General features: G+C 55.6%; 1 protein-coding gene across 1 annotated transcript in view; it reads right to left on the bottom strand.

Moving 5' to 3' along the window:
* Positions 1 to 11322, bottom strand: part of LOC114068630 (gamma-aminobutyric acid receptor subunit gamma-4) — a 32009-nt gene extending 20687 nt beyond the window's left edge. The window contains exons 1-3 of the mRNA XM_027904909.1: positions 11244 to 11322; positions 5922 to 6070; positions 5653 to 5720 (exon numbers count right to left, since the gene is read on the bottom strand). Of these exons, the coding sequence (XP_027760710.1) occupies positions 5653 to 5720; positions 5922 to 6070; positions 11244 to 11299 (273 nt within the window). The 5' untranslated portion in view covers positions 11300 to 11322. The remainder of the gene's footprint in view (positions 1 to 5652; positions 5721 to 5921; positions 6071 to 11243) is intronic.
* Between the last annotated feature and the right edge of the window lie 902 nt (positions 11323 to 12224).

The raw sequence follows: 12224 nt of genomic DNA, 5'->3' as shown, positions 1-12224 counted from the left end.
TCGACGGGGATTTCACTCCAAGAGCCACCACTCAGCAGCTCAGCCACCCACGGCTCTGCGTGGGGAGAGGCAATCCTTGGAAGGGGGCTGTGCAGACAGCCACGGCCTCTCTGCCCCACTCAGTCTCCCCACGAGCAAGGACAAAGTGCCTCAAGTCCCCAAGGTGGCTTTGCCACATCATCCCCCTCCCTCACCACTGCTCCTTGTCAGCTTTGACTCTGACAGCCAAACCTCCCTCCCTGCCTCCTCGGGATTTACATGAAAGCAGTCAGTGGGGAGTTCTCTTCATTCATGCTGGGCTTATACTTCTAAATTATAAAGTGTGTCAAATGAGGATTTAATTTATATTTAACAAGACAATGTTTGTAAATTAATTATTCATCAGCTGATAACGAATAAACATTTCCCTCTTCCCCTCCCTCCCCCTTTCTCACAGTGTTTTCACAAACGCACCATACATGCAAATCTATTAAATCGTTTCTGCAGTAACTCCAGATGTGGGAAAATATGTTCTTGGCCCTCAATTTCATTAGTGTGTTGCATGGTAACTAATGTAGCCAGGCACAGCACTAGGAACATGATGGTGAGAAGCATCTCCTTCCTAAAGAGCGATGGGGGGAATAGTCAACACTTGTATTTGGACATATCACCCTCTTCAGGTTCCAGCCCCACACTCACAGGCAGAGATAAGAAAATAATTTGCTGTAATAACTGAGACAGCAGCTTTGCCCTACCCCTGGAAATCACAGGCACTTCAGAGGCGGCAGAATCCCGACCCTGGTGAATAATGGAGGCCAATTTTGCTCTTTCCATCTTTATTATCATTAAGTAATGAGATTGAGGTGGTGTACAACCCCAGCAGACGAGCTGTCATCATGTTTTGCTACAGAATTTGGCACACAAGAGCATCTCCTCACACATACCAAAGAGAAGCATCTCCAGCATCTAAACTAGCCCTTTGCTGCACTGCCTCTGGTCCCAGACACCTGAAGCAGGTAACCAAGGCAGGTCCCTGGAGGAGTGGCATGTGTCCACTCACTTTGGCCAGGAGGCTTGTTTGGGCTCTGACCTCTGGGAGGAATCTGAGAAGCTCTGGGCAGGACTTGCTCCATCCCCCAGCCCAGCACTGAAGCACTTTCTCACCCGTGGGGGCTCTCATGGACACTTCACGGACAACCTCGGGACTGAAAGACACTCAGCCCCAATAGCTGGCACCTGCTTTACTACTACAGCATCATTTCCTGAGAGTTAAGCATCCCTAAAGGAAGGTGATTCAGAGCTCTAGGTGCCCTTGACACCAGTTAAAGCTATAATCTATAGAAATAAAGCCATTACAAAACAAAACCAGGAGCAAATCCCTCCAGCAAACAACCAGTCAGCGAAAAATTTGCACCCAAAGTCTCCTCCATCCCCTCCATGTTGCCACAGCCCTCCCTGGCACCTCTTCCTGCAAACACGCTCAGACAGCCAAGGCGGGGCTTTGCACCAGGCTCAGCTTAGTGATAAGCCAAGGACACCTAAACACTGTCCCTGTTAATGGGAATCTAACTGGGCATCCAGATCCACGACACAGCTTGGAAAGCTGCAGCACTGTGGGTGATAACTCCTTTGGCTTGAGGGGCTGCTGGCCGGCACTCAGTAGCAGCTCTGGAAGGGCTCGTGGCCCGGTGCAGCCTTTCCCTGGTGGTGTAAACACAGCTTCCCAGCACCCTGAGAACTGCCAAGTGTCCCCATCCCACCCAAAGATGGGTTCATGGGGCTGGGGAGAAAATCCCAGTCCATGCATGGACTGGAGCAAACAGCTGTGGGACCTGATGGTCCCACCTCTCCCCGCAGCCCATTCTCTTTCAATCAACCCCTGCCCTACTTATCATCGTTTAACCATCTCCCAGCTCTGTTTCTGGTTACTGGCAGAACACACGGAGGGTCCTTTCCCCAGGGAGGAAAGAATGTAAAATTTGCTCAGCTACCTACATGAGAAACAAGACTGCCACTCTGGTCTACAAAAGATACCAAGAAATCACTTTACATTTCTTCCCGCTCCAAACCTGCCCGCCTTCTGCTGACTCCTGAATGTTAATGTTATTTATGACAAATGATTGATGAGGGAGATGCAGAATTCACACCCAGCACAGGGCATTTTCAAATCACCTATTCATTTTTAAGGACCGGAATCAGTTTTGTATCCTGACAAGATTTATCATTTGGAGGTTGGGCAGTGGCGACGCAGGGCCAGCTTCCAAGCCCTGACAGAGCATCACCAGGATGAAGACAGCAGTAAGTCATTAACCCTTTGAGGTGTGAGAGAGACCAGTATTCAAATTGTGCTGCTGAAGCTGGAGCCTTCTATTCCACCAGCATGTCAGGCCACCCTAGAGCCTTCATCTTCACATGCACAGACCACGCTGGTCCAAGCTAATATCCACAGCAATGCTGTTGTATTTCTTAAAAGCAGAACTAAGTTTTTGTCTTCTACACAGCCTGTCTATGTGAGAGAGAAATATTTACGCACTGTGCTGTCATTGCAATGCACCTAAAAGAGATCAATGGCTCATTTCCCCTCCAGTGGACCTCCCAGCCTACACAAGCCTCTGCATCTGTGGCAGAGAGAAATGTCACCCTGGGCTCAAGAGACAAATTCTGCTTCCCTTGCCTTGGAAATGTGCGTTTCCTCAGGTGGTGCATGGGGAGAAGGCAAGATGGGGCACGTGGGATGGGCCTGACAGCTGGGAGAAAGCAGAGCTTGCTGGGGTGGGAGAAGATGTATCAGAGGGGACAAACTGGGAGTGATACGTCCCCAACAAAGACAGTCTATCATGTTTGATGCCAGCCTGTCAGTGGCTGGCCCGACCCACAGAGTGACCTAATTCATTTCATCAGCAGGGAAAAGTAAACAAACACAAAACAAGGGGGGTGAAGCAGCCAAGTCTAGAGGTGACACTGTGGCAGCTTTGTCACAGCCCTTTCCTCTTGCTCCAGGAGACACTATAGCAGGATGCAGCCTCTCTCATGAGCAGGGGGAAGCATTCAGAGTACTATTCATAATCTGCCATCCAAGGCTGTGAGACCTGGGTCTAGTGGTCCTCAATATCCTTAATATCAGCTCAGTATCTCAGGAGGAAAGGTTTTAAAGTTCAAGGGCATCACGGATTTAAGCTTAGGAAGTCACCTAAGGGGCCAAGGAAGGAGGGATGTCTGTAGAGAGTCTATGTGTGTGTGGGGGGGGTCATATGGAGGTGTCTCCAGATCCCTGATGACAGTTGGGACCCAACAGGGACCTCTGGACCTTTATCACCGAGGCACTTCAGAGAGATAGTGCCGCCAGTTGTGACTGATGCAACTGAGTATCCCTCAGTTGTCTACACCGAGTGGTTTCCTTCCCTGCCCAAGCAGCTCCTCCTCATTGTGCCATTCCCACAAACAGCAATCCCTTGCTCAGGTGGAAAGGCTGCAGATGGGTAGGCCAGCCCCTTGGCAGCAGTTTCTCCAGCACAGCCCTGCAGATGTTGGCAATTCCAAGTGCCGGAGCGCTCACACTCCTGACTTGCACTGAGTGCGCTGGGACCCCCAGGGATCCTGTGCAGTTGTGGAGCCCCATTCCATGAAGCACAAAAAAGCTTCTGCTGACCCTCGGAAAGAGCTGAAACACATGGCTTGAGCTGCTGTAGGAACAGCCAGGGTTCAGCAGCACTCTCCCACATGATTCCAGAGCCTCTGGTAAGGGCTGTGTTCACACCATGGCTTTTCCCCTTGGTGGGGGTGGTTATTGTTACTTCCTCGCATCTTGTTTTCACAAGAATACTGGAGATGCTGAATGTTCCTGAAGCTCCTGCACCTGAAGCCATATATGGTTGGTATTAGCCCAGTGGATCCAAAATACTGAAAGACTGGGATGGATGGACGTACGTTCTCACGTACCCATCACCATGGCATAAGCTGTGTTTCTTAGGAAACCAGCCTAGCAGCAGTGCCTGCTATCCCTGTTTAGAAGGAAAAATGCACTCTGGATGCAGACTGGATTCTATAAACCACTCTCTACTGCTGCCACCTGCGTGGCTATGCAGTGTTCCTGTGACAGCGAGGAGAGCAGAGCGGAGCTCCCAGCAGGGATGGAAAGGGGGAAAGATGAGGGGGAAAGAGAAGGAAAGGGGATGTTGCACTGGGGTTTTTCCCTGGTTTTGTTGGCATATCCTTGGGCAGTGCCAAGCAGGTAGAACAGCCACCTATAAGATGACTCTTATGCTCTTCCTCCAGGCACAGCAGCGGCTGGGGAGGTGAGCACACCCAGCCCCTGCACTGCTGCTCTTATTCACTGTGGCTTCATGTCCACACACCCACGTGGGATGGAGGAGCTTGTGGTACCCGCTGGCAGCCAGGGATGACGTCCACACAGCCCGGGGTGTGGTTCCTCTCCTGGAGACCAGGCACACTGACACAATGCAAGGAAATTTTCAGCCTTGAGGCTGCCCCTGCTGAGCGAGCGCCCAGCCAGGTGCCCATCTGGTGGCTCCTGAGCAGGAGCTTCAAAAATGCTCTTGTGAGTAGAAGAAGTGGTGCTACAGCTACAGTGCCATTCCTCCATCCCCAGAGGGGTTTGTTCGGTGGAAATTTTGTACTTTGGAAACTAAAAATAAACATGCCCATCTTGGGAGCTTTTTTTTTTTTCTTCTTTCTCAGTTTAAGGGGGCTGATTTTGTTCCTGCTTTGTTCTGCATTGAGAGGGACAAGAAAAGCCAGATTATCCTGGCTATACCTCTCCTTTGTCCTCTCCACCCCACTGCCCAGTGGACCAAAGAAGTCTTTCAAAACCTGACAGCAGTCAGTTTTTTTTCCTTGCTGGAAAAGAGAAAATACCCAAACTCACAGGGAAAATGCTACTACTAACAACAACAATGATAATAATAATAAACATTTCCTGTGAAAAATAAATAATCAACAGCTGATCTCCAGTGCATGGCCTGAAGGCTCTCCAGATCAAAAAGTGTCTCTGTTAAGTGTTTCCACAGCTCCCAGCACAGCTGGGTCCTGAGCCATGAGGAGAAATCATCACAGTTGTGGTGGCATCACTCTGAGGTGCTACATTACAGAGGAGACACTGGCCCTGAGGCACCCTGCTTTCCCCTTTCCCAGCACCCCAGGCCAGGCCTGGGCACTCAAGTTTCACACCATCAGACCACTGCCATAGAAACCATCTCCAGGAACCTATCTCAGCCCTCCTGGAAGCACACTGCCCCTACTTTAGCCACCACTGCCCTGGCTCATCAGGGTGGTGCAACTCACCCTGAGTATCCTGGTGCCAACACACTTCCCAGGGAGGGGATGCCAAAGCCACCAGGCAGAGGTGTCTGTTGACACTTTGCCAGTGGAGATCAAAAAACATCATCATCCCTGAACTCATGAGCACAGTATAAGGTCGCTGAGCTCACCGAGGGCCCTTGAGGACCTTGCTGCTGACCAGTGATAGTGGTTAAGACTTTCCAGCTACCAGCGGGTCAGAACACCTCTTCCCAAGGGAGGGGAAACCTCTTCTCATGACAACAGCACCTTCACACCACATCTGGCCAGCAGGACACAACCAGCAGGGCTGGTCCAACCCCCCTCCCCCACCCAGCTGTGGTGACACCGCGACCCTGCAGCGACGCCAGCACTCACCATCTGGATGACAGACACCGGCCCGATGCTGTTCACGTAAATATCCACATCAATGAACGTGGGCTTGACTGCAAGGAAAGTGAAATAGGTGTGGGTGAGCTGGGGCCAGCACCATTTGCAGAGGGCTGAGGACAAGGGGAGCATCTGGGACCGGCATGGCTCTACCCCACCGACAGTCACGACTGCAGCAGTCACAAAAGCACAGGAAACACAAGACACAGCCAGGCCAGCACCCCTGGGCACTTCAGGGAACTTCAGGGGACACTTACTGCCGATGTCGGGCCTCAGCTTGTTGTCATAGTTCTTCAGCAGCGAGTTGAGGATCTGTGTGGCATCAGTCTCCTGCGCCTTGGGGGTGAGGACCCAGGTTTTATTGATGCTGAGGTAATCGTAATCGTATTCCTCTGTGCTCTCACACCTGGAGAGGAGATACAAAGGGACAGAGACGTGGCTGTGGCAGCTCTCTGGTGCTCTGTGGGAGCAGGGGCACAGCTGTGTTTCAGAGATACTAAGGGAGAAGGATGCAGGGCAGCTAAAAGGCAGAGCACGAGGAGCTCAGCAATCTCCTCTCAGCCACACTGTTAAGACACAACTCACCTGGGCACCCTCACTTCAGGGTCCCCAGACATGCAGGGGCCTTATCACCAGTGGTAAAGACTAGCAGGTATGGGGTGCTCCACACCCTCCTCAGCTTTCTTTGGAGACACACTGCTCAGCCCCGAGGTGGGGGAGCCAGTCCCTGCTCTTCCCTGCCTTCCTGCTCATCCCACTCCTGGCCCTGCTGCTGGAGCTGCCTGTTAACCCCAAATACCTCAGCTGCTCTGCCTGCTGCTGACACCTGAAGCAACCTTCCTCTGAGGAAGAAGAGAGCGACAAAATAGTGTTTGGGGGGAGCAAGGCATTTACAAGAAAAGCATTTCAGAGAAAAGAGGTCCTAAAACTACCAAGCAGGCAGCATGTTTGTCTGGCATGCCAGGAACCCAGCCATCTGCCCTGCACAGATCCTCAGAAATTAAAGCCTTATGCAAACTCCTCTGCCCTCAGGCCAAGACCTGCCACAACCCATTGGCTGCACTCACCAATCCTTCCTCACCAGCCTTTGGCGTGAGCTCCCGTTTAAAGATGTTCCATCTTCCCGATCTTCCAGTCCCAAGCCAGGCAAGGAAAGCTTGTACCCTGCTTTGGACGTGATCCACTTAGCAAGAGCTTCTCTCGCTGCCTTTCAAATCAGCCCTCTCTAAACCTTTCTCACTCCTCCCTTTTCCTAAAGGAGTTTCCCTAACCGTCTAATTAGATTAGGTCCACATGGTCACCCGGGAAATTCTAACCACCTGCCGCTGCTCTGGGCAGCTCATTCACAAGATCGTCTCCGGAATGACACGGCCATATGCGGGAGAGGATGCCGAGCGATCCCGCAGCCGGCACACCCCCCTCGACGTCTGCCATGTCAGCGTGTCACCTGCTCCAGCGCCAGAAAGGGGCTCGCAGCGGGAGCTGCCACCGTGTTGACACTTCCCAGCTGGAGCCTCGCAGCTCCGAGGTGCGATGAGGCACCGCGGGTACATCATCTCCCTCCAGCGCCTGGGGAGGCACCGCCTGGCGAAGGCACTTCAAGAGGGATGGGAGGAGGGGGGTAAAAAAAAGCATCGAATTGACACGTTGCGGCCGATTTATCAGACGCTCCTCTTTTAAAACCCCCGGACGAAACTTGCCTTCACAATCACTTTAAAAGTCTTTGCATCTCCCCAGCTTGCAGGCGCCGGGATGCTGTCCCCCGACGAGGGCCGGGCTGCGCGCAGCTGGCTGCCTGCCGCCGCACATTAGGTGTTGGTACATCAGCTCCTTGTTTCCCGTCTGATTGCGCTGCACTTTCTAACGAGGCTTAAGGAGCGTTAAGCAAGGCTGTCAGGATGCGCTTCCCCATCCGAGCGGCGGCAGCGAGGGCTCGCCTGGCTCTCTCCGGGAGCGCTGCCTCCCAAACGCAGCCGGGCAGGAGAGCTCCGCGTCTCCAGCAGCTGCAGGAGGAACGGGGGACAGAAAGCTGCGACCACCCGAGCTGATGTGTGGGGCTGGCCCCGCTCCTGCGGGCAGCACAGAGGGACACGTGCCCGCAGCGCAGCTCAGGGCAGGGGAAAGCGATGAGAACTGCTTTCCTTGTCTCAGTGGTCCCTTGACCCTGTCAGCCCGGCCACCTGCCAGCGCCGAACACTGCGTGTCCCACTGCTCTGCCAAAAACGCAGCTCCTCCAAGACACGAGGCTAAAGTAGAGTCCAAAACGTCCCTTTTGAGGCTGAACAAGCCCAGGCTGCTTACTCTGTCCTCAGTCTTCTGGCTTCCCCCCATTTAGCGTCGCTGATTAACATCCTGAGGCTTGGGCTAGCATTTCCAGGGAGCCATATCCCTATTACAGATGCAGTGACACTACCAAAAATATGCTTTTTGCTAATGCAGCTAATCCCGCTCGACTAAACCATATTAAGCCATCTTAGCATAAGCAAGCCAGCTTTTTCTGGAGAAAACATGCTTTTTCTGAGTGTCTGTGCACACACAGACACACACCAGCCCTTGGTGCTCAAGAGAGTGACTCTCATGCCGCTGCCTCCTCCCCAGTCTCTCTTCCTGGTGGCCCCACTTTAAATTGAGAAGGGAAGAGTCCAAGATCTGTTGCACAGGAGAGGTATTAAGGTGACATGTGCATCCCCTCTCCAGCTGCTGATGGAAATGTCACAGTGCAGACCTGCAGTGATCCCCAGCGTGCTGTGAACACTTGCTGGCCTGGCGGCTCCATCTCCAGGCACAGAGTGACTGGCCTGGTCACAGGGGACAGCCAGTTCTCATACGACTCTGAGCAGCCAGGAGGAAAGGCAGAGCCATCTTTCCTCACCTCTGCTTATTAAAATGTCAAAACACCCTCCTCACAGCCCTCCTGTGGGGGCCCTGGGGCTGGGACACAGCCAGAGCATGGGCAGGAGCTGGGCTGGGGGCGGTGACAGCGGGGCAGAACTGGGGACCCTGCGAGGAAATCCCTGGTCTGGCAGATGCAGCTGGGGCCGTGGCAGCTCCTGCTGGTGCCCAGAGCAGGAGGCTTGCACGGCAGGGAGTTGTCCTCTCGGATGCGCTCACATGTGTGGATGGGGTTGGACAACCCTCCTTGGGCAAGCCCTGGCATTACAGCAGGACGGTGCTCTGCCTCGCCTCCCTGATCCTGTTTTACTCCAGCAGACACTTGTTTTGCTGAGGTTTCCTAACACACTGTTGGTCAAAGCCACCTGAGGAGCTGGTGGCTGGCTCCCTACCCCAGTGCCTAAGCTGTCTGACAAGGTTTTCCCTCAGCAGGAGGAAGGGGAAGAGCAACATGTGCCACGAGCCCTTGAAGACACTTCTGCTCCTTGCCTGGTAGGACAGCTGATGATGCTGGACTAGGATGCACACTCACTACTGTTTGCAAGCAGCCCTGAGGCAGGAGCCTGCCTGCAGATGCCAGGGATGTATCCAGCCCCTCTGCAATCACAGCTGAAAGCCTCCCCTGCTCCCAAGGAACAGGCACCAGCAAAATGCAAGAACAACATTTCCCTTGGTGGAAAAGCACTGTGGTCAGTCCTAATTACCACATGCTAATTGTGTCCTTCTAGTCACCCATCCCAGTGCCTCCTTGGGTTGTAGGCACAGGGACGTTCAGGCACACTACTCTAAATTAGAAGTGGGCAGAGGATTAAAGGACAGGGGCCTCACTAAACTGTCCCCTACCAAAATTTCAGGTCTTTGTACCTCTCCTTTTACAGCACACTCCACAAAGCCCCAGTGGTCAAGTCAGCGTCAACCACCTGTCAAGCCCAGCTTTCCTGCGTGGGGATCAAGGTTGGGTGCCTTGGTCCCAGCCGAGGCAGCACACTGGGAAACACTGGTAAATTAGGCTCTGTGATGGGAGGAACCGTCTGGGGAGTGCTGAGTCACCTGGCACAAAGTATCCAGCCTGCTCCAGTGCCAGGAGATGGATCTTGCTGCTTTTACCAGAAGAGCTCTCACACACACAGCACCTGAACCATGCTCCTCACCCCAGCACCCACCAAGATGTGTAGGGCAGAGGAGATTCACCCTCCACAAACTGCATCCAGGAAAAATGCAGTGAATGCAGAACAAGACCCTTGCTCCTTTTCTCCTTCTCTCACAGGATTCCTCTCCCACTCCATCATGCCGACCCCCCAAACATTCACAGCCACTGTTCCTGGCAAAGCAGGGCTCAGGGAAGAGGCAGACATGAAGGACTGGGCCACAAGGGAAGCTGGGCCACTGTGGAGTGAACCTTCCTGCCCAAGGGTATGTGAATATAGGACTGAATTGCTCTTCCTCGTGATCCTGCAGCTTACAACTCACCCTCTCAAAATGCAGGGCTCGTGGCAATGCACTGCAGGGACTGTAGGGCACAGGAACCGGGACCACCATGGATCCATCCCCCCCTCAGCCCTCAGATGCCCCCCAGCACCACCACACTGCTGGGAGGCTTCGTGGCAGCGCACGGGAGAGGTTGGGTGTCAGGGCATGAGCTGCGAGGCAGCTCTCGCTGCCCCGACCCTGGGAAGGCCAAGCCCTGGAGGATCGTGGCAGGGATGGAATTTCTGCCTGCACCCAGGGTCGGGGAGCCCTGGCAGAGCAGACCATTAGTAGCAGGATTCATGCTCCCTGTCCCTGACTGCATCTGTAATGGGATTTGATCGGCTTTAAGGCGGCTTATTCTGCCAATTAGCTTCAGCCAGTAAAATCCCTCTTCCCCCAAGCCCTGGGGGTAACAATCTGCTGACAACATGTTCTTTCCCCATCTAGCCATTAAACTCATCAGCAGGGCTAGGAATTGTAAAAAAAAAAAAAAAAAAAGGAGAAAGAAAACTTGAAAAGCCCTTGTGTGTGGGCCCTTTCATTGCTGTTTACAGAAAACCGCTGCGAACTGCTGGCCTTGGGAGAGAGAAGTGTCACCTGCCAGCCCCTGGCTCTGCTCGCCTCCTCACCCAGCGCTCGGGGGGCATCGGGGTGGCTCCCAGCCGGCACCCAGGGCTGGGACCCGGGGCCAACCTGTAGAGCAAGGCGGGAGCCCGCGCTGCCCTCCTCCTGCCAGGCTGCAAGCCCTGCGGGGGCTCCGGGGTGCCAGGGGATGGAGCGCAGGGAAGGGGACACGAGCTCCTTCCCACCCAGCCCGACTCCACGTGGAAATGCCCCGGTGATGGATGGAGCCCCCAGGAGGTGCCGAGCTCGCTCGGGTGCTGCTCTGGACACCCTCAGAAGGGGCTCAGCCCCCGGCAGGAGGTGATGGCGGGATGGAAAACGGGACGCCCTCTCGATTCCGGCATGCGGAGGGGAGCCCGTGGTGCAAGGGACACGCAGGCATTAGGTGCTGTCGCGACCGGACCCGATCCTGCCTGGGGATCGGAGCACGGAGGTGCCCAAACCCCCGCTGAAGCCGGGGTGGGTGGGTGGGGGGGGACGGACACGGGGAGAGGTGCTGCGACTCAGCCCTCTCCCCTCCCGTTGCCCCGACGGGTAAACCGAGGCGGGGAGGGGGCGTCGCGGCCGGCGGGGGAAGGGTGCGGGGGGCTCACCTGGCTCGCAGGACCGGCCCGAGGGCCAGGCAGAGCAGCAGCACCGTCCCGGGCATCTCGGCGAGGCGAGGGGCGGCCCCGGGGGGCGGCGGCGGCGGCGGTGCCCGCCCGGCGGGGCTCAGCGCGGGGCCGGGCCGGGGGCGGCCGCGGGGCCCCCCCGCTGCCCGATGAGCCGCGCTCCGGCCCCGCCGCCGCCCGCGCGGCCCCGCGCTCCGCGCCCCGCTCCGCGCCCCGCTCCGCGCCGCCGGGCAGCAAGGGGAAAGTTGGGCATCTCTTCTCCGGTCCGCGGCGGGGAGGGGCTCGGAGCGGGTCCTACCCCCCCGCGCAGGGGCCGGCCTCCCCTGCACCCCCGGGGCTGAGCGCCGGCGGGGGGGCGCACCGAGAGGCACCCGCGCATCTGCCGGAGCCGCGCTGCCGGGGAGCGAGCACCGTCAGCTGGTGCGAGGAGCGCTCGCTCCCCCTCTGCGTAACGAGGCGTTTGATTTCCCTCAATACTTGCTTTCCTTCGTCTTTTTTTTTTTCTCTTCCCCCCTACTCCCCCCCCCCCCCCCCCCCCCCCCCCCCCCCCCCCCCCCCCCCCCCCACCGTGCACAACAGTTGGGGTGTTTGTCTAAAAAAAGAACGAGTGGGTAATTATTGCTAAAATACGCGAGGCGGCAGGCCCTGCTGGGCTGAGCTGCCAGGGAGATGCAGCCGGGCAGAGGGTCCTTTCCCACCTGTTGGGGCTGCTGTCCCGCGAAATCAGCCGGGTGGGGGCGTGGGTGGGAGCTGGGGGGTCGTGGGTGGGCTGTGGGCTTCCAGCCTGTCGCTCTCTACCTTCACAGTTTGCCAGGCTGCACCGGGGCATTTCTTTTCACTGCCAGCATCCAATCTGCAAAGAGGAATAGCAGATCCCTCCTTGGTGAGTTCTGGGTGAGAGTGATCGCAACAAACTTTGCTAGATTTACATGAGGTACCCACAATTGTCTTTTGTCACCTGAT

Source organism: Empidonax traillii, unplaced genomic scaffold, assembly GCF_003031625.1.
Source record: "Empidonax traillii isolate 1590-97213 ecotype Southwest subspecies unplaced genomic scaffold, ASM303162v1 scaffold1103:size489020, whole genome shotgun sequence".
NCBI lineage: Eukaryota > Metazoa > Chordata > Aves > Passeriformes > Tyrannidae > Empidonax > Empidonax traillii.
Note: the sequence above shows the minus strand (reverse complement) of the source record. Positions and strands in the feature narration are given on the sequence as shown.